The following is a 24,421-nucleotide window of genomic DNA, read 5'->3' on the forward strand; positions in this document are numbered from 1 at the left end:
AGATTTAAATTACTCCAAAAATCTTGTCAGCTATAGATTTATGTTTCAACAAGGTGAAGTGTAACAGCTGAAGTCCCTCTCTCCCTATCTTTTCTTGGTAGTAGGAAAGATGAAAATACTTGACCCTCCAAAAACAACTTTTCAAGAAAGTAAGTCAATAATATATTTTGCCTATTTAGCCTATTTGCTGAACAGATAGAAAACTATAATAGTAAATTATATTTCTCTTGAATTAAAAGAATTTTTAGAGTAAATCTATTCTCTGCAAACATTACCATTATTTTCCCCAGTACTTTAAGTCCTATTTTAAAAATAAATCATGCATCAATTAAAAAATACAGAATGAAATCCTACCGCTAACTTTAACATGAAATTTCCTTGAACAAGTATACAATTTCTAAAGGCGCCAAAGGTAATCCGACTCAAGCAGTTTTCTGAAAAATAAAATTATTCAGGGACAGATTTTTATTGCAAATATTTACTCAAAAACTACTATATACAGCAGAATTTTAATAGCTGTTTAAAACGTTTAACATTCAGTGAAACAAAACTTAAGAATTCAAAGCACATTTTAAGAAGTAAAAATGTAGCATTTTAAATAAATTTTTTAGTACTTTAAAGCAAACTACTGTTATTCATATTATTTATTTCTATCTCTATTATTTTCTAGATGATAAAAAAAACAACTGAAAAGTCAATTTAGCAGCCATTTTATGGATAAAATAGGATATGGATAAATTAGGCTAGATATCCCAAACCAATTTTTTACATCACTGCTTTAGGTCCCATCTGAAGTTTCTATTTTACAATTAAAGAAAAAGTCACTTAAACATGGCATGAGCCAGGACATGTTTTCAGTTTACTGCTTTACAATATCTACATTATACCATACTTTGGTTTGGCTTCCAGACCATTTTTATGGGTCTATTTCTAAAGATCATTAAAACAATTAAAAGCATAATAGCTACAGGAGTTTCAACAATGGGTTTCTATTTTATACAACTAGCACACCAAGGATTTCTGCACAGCTTACACACTGACAAAAAGCACAAATATAAATTTATTATCTTAATAATTTCACTTTCACTGAAAGTTTAATTAAGGTAAGTTTACAGCCTGGCAGGCTAACACTTGTATGGAGGTACACAGATTCAAATATTCTGTTTACATGCTTCTGACAGTCTGGAATGTTATATTAAATCCAAAATTAATTTTACGTTCATCTAAATTCTCATTAGATCAATTAATTTAGCACTCTAAGCATGCTCCATTTACCAGCATCATACTCAAAATGAAGCCTTCATTAACAATGCCTATCAGCCATTATTTTTAATCAATTATTCCCAAAAGGTGTGGGGTTTCCAAATCTCTTCCTTTAAGTTAACTGAAAAGAATACATAGGTAATAAAATCTTTTAGTTTAGGACTGATGGAAGTTTCAAAAGCTTTATTATTATAATTGATATTCTAATAATCAATTTGTACTGGCCACCAAGTTCTCCTCACAAACCATTAAATGAGACTTTTCCATTGCAAACTTAACTTCCACTAACATCCTGTTATGTTTTAAAGGCTTCTTGGAAATCCACAGAAATCATGCTATTATCAGTGAATTGATTTCTTTAAGAAACTAGGTTGAACACAGGTAAAGTGTATATGAATGACTTCCTTCACATTTTTCTCTTTCTGAACTCTACATAACAGCACCTCTGAGCTCACCTGATAGCACTGTTCCAAATGTTCTTACCGTTGGTACACTAAACTTAGAATGACTAATAAATTTCAACTTCTTTCTTTTTCATCTGCCAGGTCTACTGTTGTCTCTGTTGCACTACGGCTATTTTCTCCAGGAACACTGTCAATTTGATCAGACACTAAGTCATCAGTCTTGGCTGAAGGATCACCACTACCTTTCTGAAGAATCTCTGTGGCTTCATACTCAAGTACCTCTGATGGAGTCAAAGGTTCTAAATGAACACTGCCTTGCTCACTAACATCAGAACTAACAGATTCAGGTTCATCTCTTTTTCTCAAAAACTGATCAATGCTAACATCACCAGATGTTAACTGCAAATCCTTAATATTCTTTGAAGAAAACCTAGCTTCACTGGAGTTGGAATCTTCAATCTGATCACATGAAATTAAGTTTCCTGAACTTTGACACATCTTCAACTCTGTTTTCTGACAAATGTGTTCTATTTGTTTCTCCTTTTCTACTTTAATGGCATCAATATTTGAATCATGACTGAAGATATTCTTTAACCCCGTTTTCTGGTCTTCGAGACAGGTATCATTTTCCTTATTTGAAACTGTTATGCTTTCTTCACTTTTTGTTGCTAATGAGCCTTCAAATGAATTTGTATCACATCCATTTTTTTCTTCCTCTGAAGAAGCTTTATCTTGTTTACTGAAAAAATAAAGCCATTTATTATCTGTTTCTTCAGAACACGATATATTTAAAAACTATCGAAATAAAAACATGCTCTTAAAAAAAGAAAAGGTCAAGGTACATTTGCCAAAAAGGAAAAAAATAATCCAGGTCCCAAGTCCTTGCCATGTTACAATTTAGGAGTGGCCATTTTCTTAGGCAAAAGAGTGAGAAACTCCAGAGTCACATGTTAAAAGGAGACCTGGGAAATCTATCAAAACTGGTTTTAGTCCTGGTAATCATTACTTTTATCTGTTCACACCCTGTCTTTAGTGGAAATTTAAGCAGTCTTATTAATTTGTATGAGTACTTTAAAGAAGAAGTGAATATATTTGGAAAAAAAATTTTTTAATGATTTATATACCCTCTTGGAATGTCTTACCCTATACAAAATCAAATAAGCATTCATAAACATTTCTCTAATTTTTAACAGTTTAACTTAAAAAAAATAAACACATGCCTGAAAAAAATATATGTAAATATACAACATGCGTATTATAGACATAAATATATGTGTATACATAAATGTTTATGTGTATATGAGGGTGTCTGTGTGTTCCCTATTAACCTGGAATATTAACAGAAACTATATAGTGAATCATAAAACATTAGAAACAGAACACTTTAAAGAGGATCTCCAGCTCCTTATCTAGATGTTACAATACTTATTTTACCAAAAATAAATTTAATGATTACAGATATCTTATCTCTTCTCTTAATCCACCTGGAATTTGGACTTTTTCTGAATGAATTGACAAAATATCAAAGCAATATTATCAAATGGTCATTTATTATTTACTAAATTATATTTATATAAGTTAAATAAGTCTGCTATTTATTTTGTTCTGATCTGTCTTTATTCTTGGGCCAATACCACCTAGTCTTACCAATTATAGTTAACAATATATTTTATTATTTAATAGAGCAAATCACCTACTATCCACTACTTTTCTCTCTAAGTTTAATAGTTTAAAAATGTAAAAGACATTTGTACAAGGATGCTCATAAAAACAATGTTTAAAATGCAAATACAGAGGGGCACCTGAGTGGCTCAGTTAATTAAGCGTCTGCCTTGGGCTCAGGTCATGATCCCTGGGTTCTGGGATCGAGTCCCATGTCAGGCTCCCTGCTTAGCAGTGAGTCTGCTTCTCCCTTTGCCTGCCACTCCCCCCAGCTTATGCTCGCTCTCTTGCTTGCTCTCTCAAGAAATAAAATCTTAAAAAAAATAAATAAATAGCAAATACAGAAACAACCTAACATCTAACAAGAGAGCAATGATTTAATAAATTATGGTAGTAAATAGAAAAATATGAATCTTCCTTTAAATATCATTGGTTTCTAAATCAAATCCCATTAGCATTTTTTAACTAAATATTATTAAACCTATAAAATAATTTGGAAAATGACCTATCATGCATTACTTATTAATTAGTTATTTTCTATCAGAGTAAGTTTTCTTTTTTCTTCATTTAGATCCTGTACATTTCTCATTTTTGTTGTGAATTAACTTTTTGTCCATTGTACTTTGTAATCACATGTTATTGGCATACTAAAACATTCAGATTTTTATACTAAGCTACCTTAATTAATACTCTCATTAATTTCATTCTTAGCTCATTTTCTTGGATCTTATACATCAATTATACCATCTACAAACAATTAAAGTATTTTCATTTAAATTTATATAATTATTATTTTTGTTCAGATCTTATTGGATTAGCTACAATTTACAGAAATGTTAAATTATAGAGAGGTGACTAGTCTGCTTTTTCAAACTCCTTCATTGAATTTTTGTTAACCAATGCCTGTGTCCCCAAATTCCAGGTGAAGAAAGGGATAGAACATTTTTCTAGTAAAGTCTAAGAGACACCTTGGTAAGGCCTTATTCCATAATTTTCTTTTCAGGAGCAATAGATTAATCTCATTCAGTTAACAAGCACCCTACGCCTGGTGCTGTACAGCTATGTATAAGATACACAGCATAAAGACAGACATGGGGAATTTCTTAATTTAAAAGATAAAATAAAAAATTATCTTTACCTGGAATTAAGTTCTAATTAGAATGTTAGATTCTCTTTTGCTAAGAAAGCTTCTAAAATAAGATAAAAACAGAGAGGGAGGCAAACCAAGAGACTCCTAACAATAGGGAAAAAACAGGGTTGATGGAAGGAGGTAGAAATAGGTGAGGGGCACCAAGGGGAGTACTTGTTATGAATAGCACTGGGTGTTATATGCTAGTGATGAATTACTAAATTCTACCCCTAAAACGAATACTATGCTATATGTTAACTAATTTGAATTTAAATAAAGTCTTGAAAGTTAAAAAAGAATGTCTTGTGGTCTTTAGTGTTGATCAGAGCATTAAATTTTTTAAAGCCAATCCCTGAAGTCTGAAACTTTTATGTTAAGGTCCCACCACAGAAGTAGCTTTATAAAGCTTGTGAAAATACTTTAGCGAGAAAATATTTTAATATTACCTGTTTGCAAAACTTGTCCCCATTTTGTAACTTGTAGGATCCTGTAATTGTTTTCACTTAATAGGGGCAATTAAAATCTGTTAACATTTACTAGTAAAAATTTTTTACTAGTTAAAAATTTAACAACTATAAGATGTTTAAAGGATGTTGAAAAGATTTCAAAATTAAGGATCTGCAGTATGTTTTTGTTGTATTAAAATTTCAAATTTTTATTTGTTAAAACTAAAATAACATATAAAATAAAATGTCAATTAACTAAAATAACACAGGCCAAGTATCAGCTTTTTATATACTTTAATTTCAAGAGATTCAGTTTTTCCTTATATTTACCTTTCAGAATTTGATGTTTCTGTTTCTCCTTCAGCCATATTAGGTCTTGCAATTTCCTGAAATGATTAAGAATATGTTTCTTTTATATTCATGGTTAAACTTAAACTACTTTAATTATACTAAACTTTCTGGATTAAAGGAACTTAAGTGTGCAACCTAATATAGCAAAGAAATAGAAAAACAGTTTATTAAACTAAAGTATGTATTATATAATAATTCTCAAAATTAAAAGCAGAATTTTTAAAAATCTTTTAAAAAATACCTATAAGAATTTCAGTGTACTAGAAGTTTCTGAATTGAGGTCATGAAGCAGTTATCCAGTTATAACAATACCTGCTTTTCTTAGACTCTATGTAAAATGTGCACGATAATTACAATTAATTGAATAGAAAACTAGTAAAACACAATGTGAATTTGAATAACAAGTTGTATCCAAAGTATTTTATACAAACATATTAAATACAAACACTTATATGAAACATATCTGAAATTATGGTTTCATATGTGGAGTAATATTAACCCTGCTATTGTCAAACCAAGTAATATGAGATAGACAAATTAAATATTTTGCTTACTTGAAATGTTTTATAGGGAGAAAAGAATACAGTAAAACTTCAGTGAGCCACAGGCCAGGCTAACAGTTCATAACAATTACCAATTATTAAATACATATGATGCGTGAGGTACTATGTTAAGAGCTTTACACTATCTCATTTAATCTTCATATTAGACATTCTCAATTCCATTTTTATAATAGGAAATATAGCTATATAGGTTAAGTAGAAAACCCCAGGGAATAACCACAATAAATGGCGAAGATCCAAATCTAGGTCTAGCTCTTAACTAGTACAGTGATTGACTGAGGCCTGTGAAATTGATAATGGTGTATTAATCACATACGTTTATTTATTTTTTTACTCTCCTAAAACTCTGCTAAAATGAGGCAAAGACATAAAACATTTTCATTCATAAAGACCATGAAAACACCAAAGCATAGTAACTGTCAATGAGATGTCAACAAATTTTTAGATGGAAAGTGGCTGGAGAAGTAGAAGTTGACTTTGCATGATGGAGGAATTTACAACTAAATATCTGAGTAGGGGAGTGCAAGAAGAAGACAATCAATTTGCTCAGAGAACTGAAGCAATCTGGTATTTGAAGGAATTCAGTACAAGAGCCAGTACATAAAAAATAAAAATGAAGCACAAGGACTGCTGAGAAATCTAAATGCTCTTTCCCTAATTCACACAACAGATACCTATCCTTTCCTCTACCACAGAGGCCAAAGTAACTTTCTGAACTAGAGACAATTTAGACTTGTGAACACCAGGAATGGCAAAGGGAAGCCTTGAGGAAGTGAGAGAAAACAGAAAAATTTAGTCCAAGTCTATAAACTGAATAAAGGTCCCCACAGTTCTCCCTGCCTGGCTCCCAGAATGCCAGCAGCTGGAGGAATCACTCTTCACCACCAACAGCTAGAATCTAGAAGATTCTTTTTTGGAGAAAATTATCAGCCTCAAGGCAAACAAGGTTTCCCATAATGACTTTGAAAGCATCTTCCTCACCAAAGAATCAGTCAGCTCAGCATCTGATTTTCCTATGGTGAAGTCTAAACAATTCCCATACAGACCGTGCAGATTGTGTAGAGCATTAATCCAGGAGGGTTAACTAAGCTTCACATTATAATCCATGGCAGTAGTGTGTTTCACAAACACCTCGGGCCTCCAGGACACTTTCAGGAGGCAGGTGAAGTTAAAACTCTTGGTACAAAAACCACAGTGAGTAAACATGCTGGCATGCTGGCATCTTAACATGAAATCAAGGCAGTGGCATCAAACCAAAACTACACTAGTAATCACTGTATTCTTCACTGGCAAACACCAGCAGTAAAATTCACTTCATTAAATATCAATCTTTGAGTTCATGTCTTTCTAATATTCTGTGTGACAAAAAAGGAAGTATGCATAAATCATTGCTATTGTATACTGAAACACTTGGGTCTATGATTGAGTTGCAAGCTGAACTTCGGCACAATTTTTTCACAGAACATCAGTTTTATTTTAAAGGATGACCGTCCAAACTATGACTATTTAGACTTGGTTATTTAGGAGATATTTTCTTGAAAATTGACAAAGTACGCCTATCACATCAAAGAAAACAACTGACAGTGTTTATTGCCAGTAATAAAATTCAAACAAATATTAAATTTTAGGAAAACTTGTATTCACCATTGATTAAGTTTATGCTAATATTAAAGAATGACTTGGTATTATACATAAAACATGTCAACACGTGCAAAATTTATGTAACTCAGTGAACCAATATTTTTTCCAAATGACTAATCAATGTTATAAAATCATGCATGAATAAAAGATCCAGACAGACCAATAGATTTTAATGTATCAAAGCATAAAAAGTTCAGTAATATGGAATGAGATTCCACATAGCAAAAAACCTTTAAGAAAACTTCCACTTGTCTATTTTTGATGTAGTATAAAAAAAAATCACAATTATTTGAAAAGATTATTGAAGTACTAGGTAAGGCTGGATAGTCTTCATATATTTCAACCACAATAACTATCACAACAGACTGAATGCAGAAACATGAGAATCCAGTTTTCTCCTACTTAACTAGACAGTACAAAGATATGCAAAAGTATAAAACAATACCAGTGTTCTAAGTTTCTTGTGTTTTAGAAAAGTTATTTTTCAGAAAAAAATGTGTTATTTATGTAACTATATAGTAGGTTTATTAGTTTGATTTTTAAGTTACAATAGTTTTTTAGATCTCAGATTTTTAATTTCTAACATAGTAAATCTAATACTTTTTGAGAGTATATATAAATAGTACCCTTTGGAGTTATGCAGTGCACAACCTGTATGACTATATAAGGCAGCCCTGTCTCCATACTCAACAACAAGTTTTCAATGAACTCTGTAGTGCCTTACTCTAGTGTATGGGCAGCCAAGGATCACCACACCATTGAAGACATGCTTTATTTTTTATTTTTTTAAAGGTTTCATTTATTATTTATTTGAGAGTAAGAGAGAGAGAGCATGAGCTGGAGGGAGAGGGAGAGAGAATCTGAAGCAGACTCTATGCTGAGTGCAGAGCCAGACGCGGGGCTTGATCTTATGACCACGAGATCATGACCTGAGCTGAAACCAAGAGTCAGATGCTTAACCAACTGAGCCACCCAGGCGCCCCTTGAAGACATCCTTTAACATCAGAAATAACAAAATAAATAGGAATAAAGAAAGGAGCTAGGAGACATCAGAGACATTGCTGGGAACAAAAGGAAAAAAATACAATAAACATTTAATATCCCCAAAGAAGTAAGATGTTATTACATCCATTAAACAAGAACAAAAATTATGAAGAGAAAAATTGAAGAATAAAAGTATTAAAGAGCTCTTCAAAATTAAATATATGACAACTAAAATAAAGTTTAGAAAAAAATTTTAAAAAGATTGAATGAAAAAGACAAAAAGAGGGAAGGCAAGAAAGAAAGAATCATACAATTAGAGGAGTTAATGCAGGAAATACAGTGTCACATCAATAGGAGGAGAGAGAGAGAGAGAAAATGAGCAAAGAAAAGTGAAAATTTACCAAAGAAATAATACAAGAAAATTCGCCCCAAACATATGTATCCAAATTACAAAGGGTTATTAAATGCCTACCATAATGAACGGAAAAAGGATTGGTGAACATATCATCATGAAATTTTAAAATACCAGAGATAGAGATAATCATTAAAGTTGCCAGAAAGAACAAAATAACCAAAATGCAAAGAAACTGGAGCCAGAATGGCATCAGACTTATCAAAAATAATACTTTCAAAATTGCATGGGAAAAATGATTTCTACATACTTTAGCCAATCTTTAAGTAAATATAGTTTAAAATATGCAAGGAGAAAAGATGAGCCCCTTCTGAGAGAGTTGTTAGAGAACAAGTTTCATAAAAATAGGAAGTAAACCAAGAAAAAGGGAACTCCTAGTTCAGAAAATAGGATATCCAACACAAGAAAGTAGCAAAGGAAAATCCTGATACAATAAACTATGCATCAGGCTTAGAGAGCAACTAGTTTAAACTGAAGGAGATCTGAGAGGAGAGATCCAAACTCTCCAACAATTTCTTTTGGTGTGTGTGAACATTTGGAAAAAATACTTGCAAACATTAGACAAATAAATCACAACACTTTTTTAAAAACAGCTTTAGTGTATAGAGAACTAAACAAATGAGTCAAAATATATACTGTTTAACTTCATAAAAATAAAATAAAATATAGTAAAGGAAAAGAAATCATAGTAGTACTTCCTGGCTCAGCACACATAAAGGTCTCAAAAACTGTGATGTAACTGTGCTGAAATCAGTGCTATGCCAAGCCATATTGGAACTTGAGGTAAAAGGAAAAACACATACGCCTATATACATATTATTCTTTTTTTTATTGTGGTAAAATACACATAAAATTTACCATCATAACCACTTTTAAGTGTACAGTCAGTGGTATTAAATACATTCACATTGTTGTGTGCCCATCAACACCATCCATCTCCATAACTTTTTTCATCTTGTAAAATTAAACTCTATACTCTAATTAAACAATTAACTCCATATTCTCCTCTTCCCCTTAGCCCCTGACAACTGCCACTCTACTCTCCATTCTTTATGATTTTGACTGTTCTAAGCACCTCATATAAGGGGAAGCATACAGTATGTCTTTTGGGACTGATTCATCTCATTTAGCATAATGCATTCAAGGCTTATCCACATTGTAGCATACTGCGGAATTTCCTTCCTTTTCACAGCTGAATAATATTCCTTTGTATGTGTATACCACATTTTGCCTATTCATTCATCTATAGATGGATACTTGGTTTACTTCCATGTCTCAGCTATTGTGAATTATGTTGCTAGGAAAATGAGTGTACAAATACCTCCTTTAGTCTCTGCTTTCAGTTCTTTTGGGTATACTCAGAAGTGGAATTGCTGGATCATATGTATTTTTTCTTTTGAGGAACTGCCATACTGTTTTCCACAGTGGCTATATCATTTTACATTCCCATCAACAGCACACAAGGGTTCCTATTTCTCTACATACTCATCAACACTTTTTTTTTTTTTTTTTTGGACAGAGAGAGAGTTATATAGCGAGGGATAGAACACAAGCAGAGGGAGAGGGAGAGGGAGAAGCAGGCTCCCCAGAGCAGGGAGCCCGATGTGGGGCTTGATCCCATGACCCCTGCCTTCATGAGCTGAAGGCAGACTCTTAACGACTGAGCCACCCAGGCGCCCTTTTTTTTTTTTTAATAGTAGCATCCTAACAGGTTTGAGGTGATATATCATATTAGTTTTTATTTGCATTTCTCTAATAATTAGTGTTGTTGCATATCTTCTCATCCTCGTGGCTATTTATACATCTTCTTTGGAGAAAGTCTGTTCAAGTCCTTTACCGATTTTTTAATTGGGTTGTTTTTGGTCATTGAGTTTTAGGAATTCTCTAAATATTCTGGATATTAACCCCTTATCAGATATATGATTTACAAGTATTTTCTTCCTTTTGTGGGTTACCTTTTTATTCTGTGGATAGTGTATCTGATGTACAAAATTTAAAAATTTTCATGAATCCAATTAGTCTTTTATTTCCTTACCTGTGCCTTTGGTGTGATAACCAAGAAATCATTGCCAAATCCAATGTCATGAAGCTTCTATCCTATTTTCTTCTAAGAATGTTATTGTTTTCAGTCTTACATTAAGGTCCTTGATCCAGTTTGAGTTAATGTTTGTATATAGTGTTAGGTAAGGTTCCAACTTCATTCTTTTGCATGTGGATATCCAGTTTCCCAGCACCGTTTATTGAAAAAGATTGTCCTTTCCCCATTGGTCTTAGCTACCTTGTCAAAAATAATTTCAGCCTATATTTGAGGCTTTATTTCTGGGCTCTTTATTCTATTCCACTGGTCTAGATGTCTGTCTTTATGCCAATACCACACTGTTTTGATTTCTGTAGCTTTGCAGTAAGTTCTGAAATCAGTGTGAGTCCTCCAGTTTTGCTCTTCTTTTTCAAAATTGTTTTAGCTATTTGAGGTTCCTTGAGATTCTATATAAATTTTAGGATGTGATTTTCTATGTCTATAAAAGTTTTTAAAAATGCCTTTGGGATTTTTGTACAGATTGCAATAAATCTGTAGATTGCTTTTGGTGGTATGGACATTTTAACAATATTAAGTCCTCTAATCTGTGAACATAAGTTGTGTTTCCATTTATTTATGTTTTCTTTCATTTCTTTCAGTAAGGTTCTATAATCCTATTTTACAAGTCTTTCATCCCCTTGGTTAATTCTTATTTCATTCTTTTTGATGTTATTGTTAAATGGAATTATTTTTGTAATTTCCTTTTCACAGACTGTTCCTTGTGTATAGAAATGCAACTGATTTTTGTGTGTTGACTTTGTATTCTACTACTTTGCTGAATTCATTTATTGGTTCTAACAGGGTGGTTTTTTTTTTTTTGGTGGACTCTTCTGGGTTTCTACATAAACAGTTTTCTACAAAAACTTTTTTCCAATTTGGTTGCCTTTTGTTTCTTTTTCTTGACTAATTGCTGTTTCCAGGTGGAGTTAAATCTAGCTCTAAATGTCTGCCAAATCTAGTTGGCTTACTAAGTCCTCTAGTTCCTTACTTACATCTGATGGTTCTATACATTTTAAGTGGGTTGTTAAAGACTCCAACTGTTATTATAGAAAGTCAATTCTTCAATTCTGTCAGTTTTTGCTTCATATATTTTGGTGATTTGTCATTAGTTACATATTTATAATTGCTATATCTTCTTGCTGTATTGAACCTTTTATTAATATATAATGTCCTTTTTTTCTTGTAACCTTTTTTCATTTAGTCTATTTTGTCTGATATTAGTAAAGACACCCATGTTCTCTTTTGATTATTATTTACATGGAATATCTATTTTATCCTTTCATTTTAACTTGTGTCTTTTTAAAAATTTTTTTTAAAGATTTTATTTACTTACTTGTCAGAGAGAGAAAGAGACAGCACAAACATGGGGAGCGGCAAGGAGAGGGAGAAACAAACTCCCCTCTGAGCAAGGAGCCCAATGCGGGACTTGATCCCAGGACTTTGGAATCATGACCTGAGCCGAAGGCAGACACTTAACCGACTGAGCCACCCAGAATCCCTAACTTGTGTCTTTAGATCTCAAGTGAGTCTCCCATAGACTGCATGCAGTAGGATCCTGTGTTTTTATCCATTTTTGCCAACATGTCTTACAACTGGAGAGTTTAATCCATTTACATTTAAATTACTGAAAAGGAGGGACTTATATCTGTCATTGTGTTTTTATATCCTTATAACATTTTTGGTACTCATTTCTTCCACTACTGACTTTTTGTTTAGTTGATTGTGATGAAATGTTTAAATTCTTTTTTCGTTTCCTTTGTGTATAGTTATTTTTGTGTGTGTGGTTACCATGTGAATTACATTTAACATTCTAAGGTTGTCACCCTCTAATTTGATTTTATACCAGTTTAAATTCAATAACAAAAACTCTGCTCCTTTACAGCTCCATCCCCACCCCTTCTGACTGTTGTTACAAAATTACATCTTTATAAACTGTGTACCCAGAAATAAACTAATAATTATTTTAAAGGCATTAGTTTCCTAAATCATGTGGAAAACAAGATTTGGAGTTAGAAATCAAAGTTATAGTAATGCTAGCTTTTACACTAATATTTTTTTCTTTTAATTATCTCTTAATTCATGTAGAAAACAAAAAAATAGTTACATTGTTACAATAATACTAGCTTTTATAATTGTCCATGTACTTACCTTTATTGAGATATTTATTTTTCCATATATCTTTGAGTCACTGTGTACTGTCCTTTCATTTCACTATACAGGACTTCCTTGAGCATTTCTTGCAGGGCCGATCTAGTGGTCACAAACTCTCTTAGATTTTATGTAAGAATATCTCACTTTTGAAGGATAGTTTGTTTTTTAATTTTTTAAAGATTTGTCAGAGAGAGTGGGCACAAGCAGGGGGAGCTGCAGGCAGAGGGAGAAGCACTCCCTGCTGAATAAGGAGCCTGATGCGGGACTTGATCCCAGGACCCTGGGATCATGACCTGAGCTGAAGGCAGACGCTTAACCGACTGAGCCACCTAGGCGCCCCTTGAAGGATAGTTTTAACAGATATAAAATTATTTAGTTTTTTCTTTTAGCACTTTCAATATATTGATCTACAGCCTTTTGGCTTCCAAAGTTTCTAATGAGAAACATGTTGATAATCTTATTGAGAATCCCCTGCATGTGATGATTTGCTTCCCTCTTGCTGCTCTCAATATTCTCTGTCCTTTGAGAATTTGATTATAATGTGTCTCAGAGTGGGTCTCTTTGATCATCTTACTTGGAATTCACTGTGCTTCTTGATGTTTACATTCATGTATTTCATCAACTTAGGGAAGTTTTCAGTCATTATTTCTTTATGTCTTCGTCTTTGTCTCTGTCAAATATTCTCCGGGATGCCCTAATATGTATATTGGTCTGCTTAATGATGGGCCCCAACTGCCTTGGGCTCTGTTCACTTTTCCTCAACCTGCTTCTTTTCTGTTCCTCAGACTCAATACTTTCCACTGTTGTGTCTTCCAAGTTTGCTGATTCTTTCTTCTGTCTGCTCAGATCTGCCTTTGAGTCCCCCTAATGAATTTTTCATTTTCAGTTAATATACTTCTCAGGATGTCTTTTTGGTTTTTCAGGTTTTCTCTCTCTTTAATATTTCCACTTTGTTAACATACTGTTTTCTCGACTTTCCCCACATATTCCTTTTGTTCATTGGGCATCTTTATGATAGTTTTTTTTTTTAAGTCTTTGTCTAGTATATCTGCCATTAGGTCTTTTTCAGGACCCAGTTTCTATTGCGTTTTTTCCTTTGAATGGGTCATACTTGCCTGTTTCTTTGTATGTCTTGTGATTTTTTTTTGTTGTTGTCGAACACTGGACATTTTAAACTAATAATGTAGTAACTTTGGAAATCAGATTATCCCCCTTCCCAGTGTCTGCTGTTTTTGTTATTGTTTTTGTTTCTTTTGATTGTTTTAGGCTGTCTCTGTTCCTGGGACCAACATGAGATGTAAACCTAAGGTCTTCTCAGGTCTGTTCTGAGCTTTTCTCTGGGTAAGTACAACCACTTTCTAATTTAACCCATATATGTGATTGTCTCTGAATATCCTAATCTTTAATGTCAGGCTCCTGAAAGGGGAAAAAGCAAAAAAATTAAGGGGAATCAAAGGGCACTCTACCTTTAAATCCCCTGGAAGTCACTTCAGTTATAAAGAGAGGGGCTTGCAACAATGAGGAGAGGTGTAACCTCAATGTGCCCACTTCTGTGGAATGTTGTGGTGAGAAGCATCAATTAGTGACAACAGCACAGATCTTCAATATTTGGAGGCCAGTACCCTTTTTGGCCACTCTGGTACCATAAGCTGTGTTCAAGCTGCTCCAGGAACATGTGCACAGCTGTCTGCCATGTGGCTGAGGGTAGGGGATGGGTAGCTGCTACTGTGCTGAATGCTTAAATTTACCGATATTAATTGCAACATACTGCCCAAGTCTTCCCCTGTGGAAGTTGCAGGCATTCAACAGACTATAGAATTCCAAAATACAGGAATATTCCATTTTATTGTACATCACAGATACTGCATTTTATTTTACAAGTTGAAGATTTATGGCAACCTTGGTGCCATCCAAGCATGGATGACAGCATATCTGTTTACTACATAGTTTACCAAATGTTTTGAGCCCACTGTTGTGACCTACTGCTCAGAAAAAAAAAAGATTCCTTTCAAAATATTACTGCTCATTGACAATGTACCTGGTCACCGAAGAGCTCTAATGGAGATGTACAATAAGGTTAATGATGTTTTCATGCCTGCTAACACATTATCCATCCTACAGCCCTGGACCAAGGAGTAATTTCAACTTTGAAGTCTTATTATTTAAGAAATACATTTCGTAAGATTACGGCTGCTTATACATAGTGATTCTTCTGATGGATCTGTGCAAAGTCAACTGAAAACCTTCTGGAAAGGATTCATCATTCTAGATGCCATTAAAACATCCATGATTCATGGGAAGAGTTCAAAATATCAACATGAATGGGAGTTTGGAAGAAGTTGATTCCAAGCCTGATGGATGACTGAGGGGTTCAAGACTTCAGTGGAGGAAGTAACTGCAGGTGTGGTGGAAATAGCAAGAGAACTAGAATTAGAAGTAGAGCCTGAAGATGTGACTGAATTGTTGCAATCTCATGATAAAACTAATGCTGGAGGAGTTGCTTCTTATGGATGAACAAAAAAGTGGTTTCTTGAGATGGAATCTATTCCTGGTGAAGATGCTGTAAAGACTGTTGAAATGACAACAAAAGATTCAGAATATTACATAAACCTCATTGATAAAGCAGTGGCAGCGTTTAAGAGGACTAACTCCAATTTTGAAAAAAGTTCTACTGATCAGCCAGTATCCATCAACATGGAAGCAAGATCCTTTACCAGCAAAAATATTATTACTTGCTAAAAGCTCTGATGATGTTTAGCATTTTTTGGTAACAGAGTAATTTTAATAAAGGTTATGTACATTGTTCTTTTAGATTCCATGTTATTGCATACTTAATAGACTATAATATAGTGTAAACATAACTTTTATATGCACTGGGAAACCAAAAAATTCATTTGACTTGCTTTATTGCAATATTTGCTTTGTTGCAGTGGTCTGGAACCAAACCTGCAATACCTGTGAGGTATGGCTGTAGTTACATCAGACAGATTCTGCCAGTACAACTGTTGTCTAGGTGGAAGATAGATTCCTGGTGCTTTCTACTCTGTCATTTCCCTAGAATCCCAGAATTTTTTTTTCCCCCAAAGCATCAGTTGAAAAAGTGAAAAGTAGGTGTATTGAACTCACAAAAGTAATTTAAGTTTAAACATTTTTACCAAAACCAGAATTTATTATTCCATTACTGGCTTTAAGGGAAACATACACATCAATATTTTCAAATCTAGTTCTTTCCCTATCTTGTTTTCAAATAAGCAAATTGTCATGTTTACCAATTTCTCTTGACCAAGTGATGATTTTAAACAATTTAAAATTAACTTCAGCTATTGAAACATCTTTTACAGGATGCTACTGTAGCTAGTATTGTTTTAATATTTTGATTAACATTTTGCTTATCAGTTTTAGAGGACCCAAATACAATTCTTAGTTTAACATTACAATTTGTTGATACTGTGATAACCTATTTTACATGAAATTTCTACAGAACTTAACTTGTTAGGATATTTAAGAATGGAGTCGGTGGCTGCTTTTTGTAAATCAATGTCATTTATAGAAAATAACTTTTTTCTGGCCTAAAAATTCAAAATTTGAAGACACTTCATTTAATTTTTCATATGTATATTTCAAATATGAAGTTAGCACATTTATAATCTTAATGTCTATTCAATAAGCACTTTCCCTATAATTATCAATACTCTCATTCATTGATTCATGCATTTCTAATTTTATTTTTTTTATTTTATTTATTTATTTTTAATATTTTTATTTATTTATTTGACAGAGAGAGACAGCGAGAGCAGGAACACAAGTAGGGGGAGTGGAAGAGGGAGAAGCAGGCTCCCCGCCGAGCAGGGAGCCCGATGCAGGACCCGATCCCAGGACCCCGGGATCACGACCCGAGCCGAAGGCAGACGCCTAACGACCGAGCCACCCAGGCGCCCTCTAATTTTATTTTGTCTAATTTTGAAATTCATGTGAATATTTACATCTCTTGCTCAAGTTTTATATTCACTGAACATATTTTAAAAATTGCTTTCTTTCATTTGTTGTAAACAAAGGGACAGGCCTTTTATTAAGCATACAGCTTTATTTATGGTCATTTTTCTGATTGTAGAGTTTATTAACTTTTGCCATTTTGTTCAAAATATCATCCCATACAGATAATCTGTGTAAAAATCTAGTATGTTTGTACCACAGTGCTTTCGAGTTCAACATAATTTTGACATTTGATATTATACCTTTTCATATTTGATAAACATCTTTTCAATTTGTATGTAAAGTGTCTCAAGTGCATTTAATCTTGATGCCTATACCTGTATGTGATTTTAATTTGTTTTTAAAATAGACAGGAATATTCCATCTGCTTGTTGAATTACCCCACTCCCAAAATATATATCCTTTCTACAATACTAAAAGAGATAATCATATTTGAATTCACAGATAAGGCATTTTTTATATTAAATTATGATTATGAACTGAGCAAGGCACAAATTTGGCATAATTATTTTTTGGGAAAAATATCGGCTTGTACACCCTTGTATACATCTGCCATATCTGTCCCATTATCATACCCCTAGGCAAGACAATTTTTATTTAAGTGTAATCTCTTTCTAACTTATTAATAAATTCATAAGCTAGACCATATCTACTTTTTCTTTAAAACAAAAACAGCTTTATTGAGATATAATTGTCCAGTTTTTTCTTTTGTTTCAATCAAGTCAAATAAAACTCTCCCCTTACAATATTATTCTTAATGTAAATATAACTAAGAATCAGACACATTCACTCATAATAGATTATATCTGGTTTACAAAGAGTAAGGAAATGTATTTTGCTTCTTTTATTCTCCACAGTATTTCAGATTCAACATGATTTGCTAATAGAATATATATTTTTAAAAAATTTTACTAGACAAATAAAACACAGAATCCTTTTAATGATTAGTTATATGATTATTAGTTCCTATAAGTTCAAGTGAATTCAGAAACATTCCAACATTTGGACTCCCAATAGTTTCCTATGATCCTCTGAGAGATAAATAATTTTCATATAAGACACACATTCAAAATCACTGATACTTATTTTATCACACTCTGTAAAGCATCATCTATTAAACTATCAGTTTGAATATATGTTTAAAAATACTTCCATTTTTAAAAAGCATCAAAATGAAATATGGAATTTTTGTGATCACAAATTCTTTTCAAATTTTTCCAATCTTTGAAAGCACTTTTTGAGTTACAAAAATTTAATTATTTTGTATTATTGCTAAAAAGTATGCATGAGAAACAAAAATAAGGATTCTCTGGTATAAATGAGCCAGTCACAACGAATCAACTCAAACTAGACCTTTTTTTTCTTAAGACCCATCTTTTAAAATTGGCCCATCATGTAAAATAAATACCTAAAATCTGCATCTTGTCCTTGGATAGGCCCATGCTCTATTAAAAGCATTTTTATTATATTTAAATAGATGGCCACAATTAAGAATTAAATTTATTTCAAAAGACATCTTATTTTTTGCTCATGCTTATGCTCACTAGCCTCTGAGACTTCTAACATTTCATTTTCTTTATCTTTTCCCCACAATTCAGAGAGAAGTCTTTAACTCTGAATTTCATAATAATTCTATTCTAATAGTGTCAACGTTAAGGACTTTATAATTTTCAGTAGCTGGAAAATTTTGTTTTTCCAGCCTAACTTATTACAGTGCCCTATAATTCTGATCAGTTTTTGAATGTGTTTTTCATCTTCTGAACAATGCACCACTTGACTTTTTAGATGCCATATTTAAAAAAAAAATTTTGGTATACATTTTCAGTGTATTTATTTTTAATTAATACACACAGTTAAACATAATAAACATTTTACAATCAAATAGGTATACATAAACATTTGTATGAAAAATATAAAACATCAATGATTACAAACAACAGAAAATTACATACCAGGAGAATTAGATAAATGTTAAGACAGAGGAATTTGTCCCAAATCAAAGAACAAGATAAGGCCACAGCCAAAGATCTAAGTGTAACAGATATAAATAACATGCCTGATGGAGATTTTAAAGCAACAATCATTAGGATACTTACTAGGCCTGAGAAAAGAATAGAAGATATCAGGGAGACTCTTACCACACAGATAAAAGAGTTAAAAAAGAATCAATCAGAGATGAAGAATACAATAAATGAGATTGGAAACAGGCTTGATGCAAGGAACAGCAGGCTAGAAGAAGCAGAGGAATGAATTAGTGACAAAGAAGACAAAATAATGGAAAATAATGAAGCTGAACAAGAGAGAGAAAGAATTACAGGACATGAGAATGGACTCAGGGAACTCAATGACTCCATCAATCATAATAACATTCGTATTATAGGAGTCCCAAAAGAAGGAGAGAGAGAAAAAGGGGCAGACAATTTATTTGAGGAAATAATAGCTGAAAACTTCCCTAATCCAGGGAAGGAAACAGACATCCACATCTAGGAAGCATAGAGAACTCGTATCAAAATCAACAAAAGCAGGCCAGTACCAAGACATATGGTAATTAAATTTGAAAATTATGGTGATAAAGAAAAAATCTTAAAAGCAGCAAGACAAAAGGAGTTTTTAACTTACACGGGAAGACCCACAAGGCTAGCTGGAGATTTCTCAACAAAAACTTGGCAAGACAGAAGGGAGTGACATGATATACTCAAAGCGCTGAATGCAAAAACTCTGCAGCCAAGAATACTCTATCCAGCAAGGCTATCATTCAAAATAGAAAGACAGATAAAGAGATTCCAAGACAAATAAAAACTAAAGGAGATCGTGACCACTAATCCAGCCCTGCAAGACATACTAAAGGTGACTCTTTGAGTGGAAAGACCAAAAGTAACAAAGGCAACAAAGGATCAGAGAAAATCTCCAGAAACAGTGACAAAACAAGGAATCAATCCCACTTATAATTGCACCAAAAATAGTAACATATCTAGGGATAAACCTAACCAAAGAAGTAAAAAAATCGGTACTCCGAAAACTATAAAACTGCAATGAAAGAAATTGAAGATGACACAAAGAAATGGAAAGACATGCCATGCTCATGGATTAGAAAAACAAATATTTTTAAAAAGTCTATACTACCCAAAGCAATCTATGCATTTAATGTAATCCCTATCAAAATACTGATAGCATTTTTCAGAGAGCTAGAACAAACAATCCTAAAATTTGTATGGAACCACAAAAGACCCCGAAGAGTCAAAGCTATCTTGAAAAAAAGAAGCAAAACAGAAGACATCACAGTTCTGAACTTCAAGCTATATTACAAAGCTGCAGTTTTCAAAACAGTATGGTACTGGCACAAAAACAGTATGGAGAGATGAGCGCCATAGATCAATGGAAGAGAATAGAAAACCAAGAAATGAACCCACAACTATATGGTCAATTAATCTTCAAGAAAGCAGGAAAGAACATCCACTGGAAAAAAGTCTCTTCAACAAATGGTGTTGGGAAAGCTGGAGAGCAAGATGCAGAAGAACGAAATTGGACCACTTTACATCATACACAAAAATAAATTCAAAATAGATAAAAGACCTAAATGTGAGATAGGAAACCGTTAAAATCCTAGAGGAGAACACAGGCAGCAACCCCTTTGACATTGGCCATAGCAACTTCTTTGCTCTGGAGAGCAAGATGCAGAAGAACGAAATTGGACCACTTTACATCATACACAAAAATAAATTCAAAATAGATAAAAGACCTAAATGTGAGATAGGAAACCGTTAAAATCCTAGAGGAGAACACAGGCAGCAACCCCTTTGACATTGGCCATAGCAACTTCTCTCTAGAGGCAAGGGAAACAAAAGCAAAAATAAACTATTGGGACTTCATCAAAATAAAGAGCTTCTGCACAGCAAAGGAAACAATCAACAAAACTAAAAGGCAACCTATGGAATGGAAGAAGATATTTGTAAATGACATATCAGATAAAGGGTTAGTATCCAAAATCTATAAAGAATTTATCAAACTCAACACTCAAAAAATGAATAATCCAATTCAGAAAGGGGCAGAAGACATGAATAGACATTTCTCCAGAGAAGACATACAGATGGCCAGCAGACACATGAAAAGATGCTCAACATCACTTATCATCAGGGAAATACAAATCAAAACCACTGAGATGTCACGTATGCCTATCAGAATGGCTAAAATCAACAACACAAGAAACAACAGCTGTCGCAAGGATATGGAAAAAGGGGAATCCTCTTGCATTGTTGGTGGGAATGCAGACTCATACAGCCACTCTGGAGAACAGTATGGAGGTTCCTCGAAAAGGTAAAAGTAGAACTACTCTATGATCCAGCAACTGCACTATGAGGTATCTACCCAAAGAATATAAAATGCTAATTCAAAGGGATACATGTACCCTGTTGTTTATAGCAGCATTATCTATAGTAGCCAAATAATGGAAACAGCCCCAGTGGAGCTAGAGAGTATTTTTCTAAGTAAAATTATCAGTCCAAGAAAGACAAATACCATATCATTTCAGTCATATGTAGAATTTAGTCAACAAAAGAAATGACCAAAGGGGGGTAAAAAAAGAGAGAAGCAAACCAAGAAATAGATTCTTAATGAGAGAGAACAAATTGATGGTTAACAGAGTGGAGGTGGGTGATGGGGATTAGGGAGTGCACTTGCTGTGATGAGCACCAGGTGTTATTTGGATGTGTTGAATCACTGTCTTGTACACCTGAAACTATTACATTGTATGTTAACTAACTGGAATTTAAATTAAAACCTAAAAAAAAAAAGGCATCTATACCTGACTCCTCTTTCTTAGTCCCTACCTATGTTATAATGAAATTCTACTATCCCTGAAACTGGAGGGGAAGATTCATGGTATATATTTAGTTAGGGAACAACAGCAATAGATTGTTACAGTGTATAGAATACACATAGTAGCAGAACAGAGGCTATGTTAGAAGCCACTAAATCATATGGATTTCAACTATAATCTAGTATATGAAAGGAATTAATTTTCAAAGAGAAAATGTAAAACTATAGAAATGAAAAAGAGTGATACCAGGAAAACATTATCTGGGCATGAAAATACTGATTCCAATACAATGCATCTGATCAAGCTATCCATCCTATCAGAGGTGTGCCTAAAATAAATACCTGCATCTCTTCAAAGAACTATCCACATCACATATATTCTTGAAAGAAACACCTGGACCAAGATTGTTCTATGTGGCCTCCCATTCCATATGTCTTCCTTTAACTCTACTTATGGCTTGCTAAATTTTTAGTGTAAGGTTTTTTTCTTTTAACAAAAACTAAACTTAAGAATGGTTTTTGTAAGAAAGGTGGCTTCATTTGACACAGATGAAATAGGGCATTCAAAGGAAAGTAAGAGTTTGATGATTTATTCAAGTATGAATGTATCAGAAAAGAATCAGTAGATGATGTGATGAAATTATGAATTCATAAATTTTCTTAATGTTCGTGCCTTTACATATTTGGAAAGAAGAGAGGCACGCCCCTAGGGCACAGGGACTAACCGTGACTAGGGGATGGAAGAAAAAATCCTACTCTCAAGATCCAAAACACAGAGCCAGCTTAAGAGTGAGGCTAAACCAGAACAGAGAACATCACCACTCCCCACCACCCACTTCCAGGCTAGCAAACACTAAATAACAAGCAACAACAGTACTAATGGAAGAAAGACAAGAGTATATATAGAGAGAAAGACACACCTTCTAAAGCTCAGTCTCACAGGGAGAAATAAAGCTGAGGATGAAACAAGAACACTGAGGGAAAAATCCCCCAGCAACATCACTCCCACCCTCAGCACAAAGAAATACTACAGGAATTGTACCTGGTAGTACATTGAGGGTAACCATAGCAACAACAAAACCAAAACTCAGATCAACTCACTAGTAGGTGAAACAAAAATCCCATAGTAATGACCTAACATAACAAACGGTATGCCCATTTTTAGATATAAATACTATTTATCTCAGTCCTACTTAAAATTTCTTGCTTTCAACCAAACATTATATAACAAAAAAGCAAGGGGGAAAATGGACTGTCAGGAGACAAAGCAATCAGCAGAATCAGACTCAGATATAACCCTACTACTGGAAACTACCAGACAGAAAATTTTAAATTACTATTATTAATATGTTAAATGCTTTGGTGAAAAAAGGAGGACAACATGCATGACCAAAATGGTAATTTTAGCAGAGGGTCAGAAACTGTAAGAATCAACGCAAATGCTAGGAAAAAAACAAACAAACAAAAAACCAACAACCACAAGGACAGGGATGAAAAATGAGCCCTTTGATGGGCTCATTAGCAGACCTGACACAAATGAAAACAATGAATCAGTAAAATTGAAGATAGGTCAATAGAGAGAAATTACCCAAAATGAAACACAAAAAAAGTGTGTGTGGGGTAGGGTGGAGATTAAAACAGGGCATCTAAGAACAGGGGCTAACATCAAATGGTGTGGTATTTAGGAAATTGGAATCCTAGAAGTAGAAGATACAGGACAGCTCAGAGAACACCAATCAGGATAAATACCCCAAATAAATAAATAAACAAATAGATAAACATATAAGTAAACATATGAACAAACCAGACTTAGCTACATCTTGCTCAAACTGATGAGAACTATAGATATAATAAAAAAAGATAAAATCTTGAGGGCAACCAAAAAATTCGACACATTATATATATATATATATGACAAAGATCAAAATTACAGTAAGACATTTTGTCAGAAAATATGAAAACCAAGAGACAATAAAATGACTTCTTTAAACTGCTGAAAGAAAATAAAACTGTCAACCCAGAATTCTACACTCACCAAAAATACCTTTCAAAAATGAAAAATAAAGATATTTTTAAATGAAAAAGGCACAGAAGAATTAATTACCAGTAGATCTGCAACATAAAATATATCAAAGGAAGTTGTTTAGGCATAAGGAATGTGATACTAGACAGAAATGGAGAGCAAACAAGGAAATGAAGAGCACTGGACATGATAAAAACAAAGTTGAATATAAAATTATTTTTTAAAGTTTTTAACTGCTTTAAAAAATAACTATCTAAAGCAAAAACAGCAACTCTGTATTCTGTCTTTACAACCTATGTAAAAGTAAAACATATGACAACAATAGGAAAAAAGAACCCACAAACTATTAACATCAGGAATGAATGAGAGAACTATCACCAAACCCTAAGACATTAAAAGATTAAGGGAATAGTACAAACAAGTCTATACAGATAAATTCAATGTTAAAAACCACAAACTACCAAAACTTATTCAAGAATAATCACATAACTGGGGTGCCTGGGTGGC

General features: G+C 33.2%; 1 protein-coding gene across 5 annotated transcripts in view; it reads right to left on the bottom strand.

The window, feature by feature from the left end:
- Positions 1 to 601: 601 nt before the first annotated feature.
- ZNF280D (zinc finger protein 280D) overlaps positions 602 to 24,421 on the bottom strand; it is a 129,867-nt gene continuing 106,047 nt past the window's right edge. For 3 of the 5 annotated variants that reach the window (XM_028100201.2, XM_028100204.2, XM_028100205.1), the window contains 2 exons: positions 5,235 to 5,290; positions 602 to 2,406 (listed from right to left, as the gene is read on the bottom strand). In XM_028100201.2, coding sequence (XP_027956002.1) covers positions 1,782 to 2,406; positions 5,235 to 5,290 — 681 coding nt within the window. In that variant the 3' untranslated portion in view covers positions 602 to 1,781. The remainder of the gene's footprint in view (positions 2,407 to 5,234; positions 5,291 to 24,421) is intronic. The other 2 variants (XM_028100202.2, XM_028100203.2) reach the window with 1 other exon arrangement.

Source organism: Eumetopias jubatus, unplaced genomic scaffold (assembly GCF_037043125.1).
Source record: "Eumetopias jubatus isolate StellerSeaLion01/CBP00866 unplaced genomic scaffold, mEumJub1_p1.0 scaffold_7, whole genome shotgun sequence".
NCBI classification, from domain to species: Eukaryota; Metazoa; Chordata; class Mammalia; order Carnivora; family Otariidae; genus Eumetopias; species Eumetopias jubatus.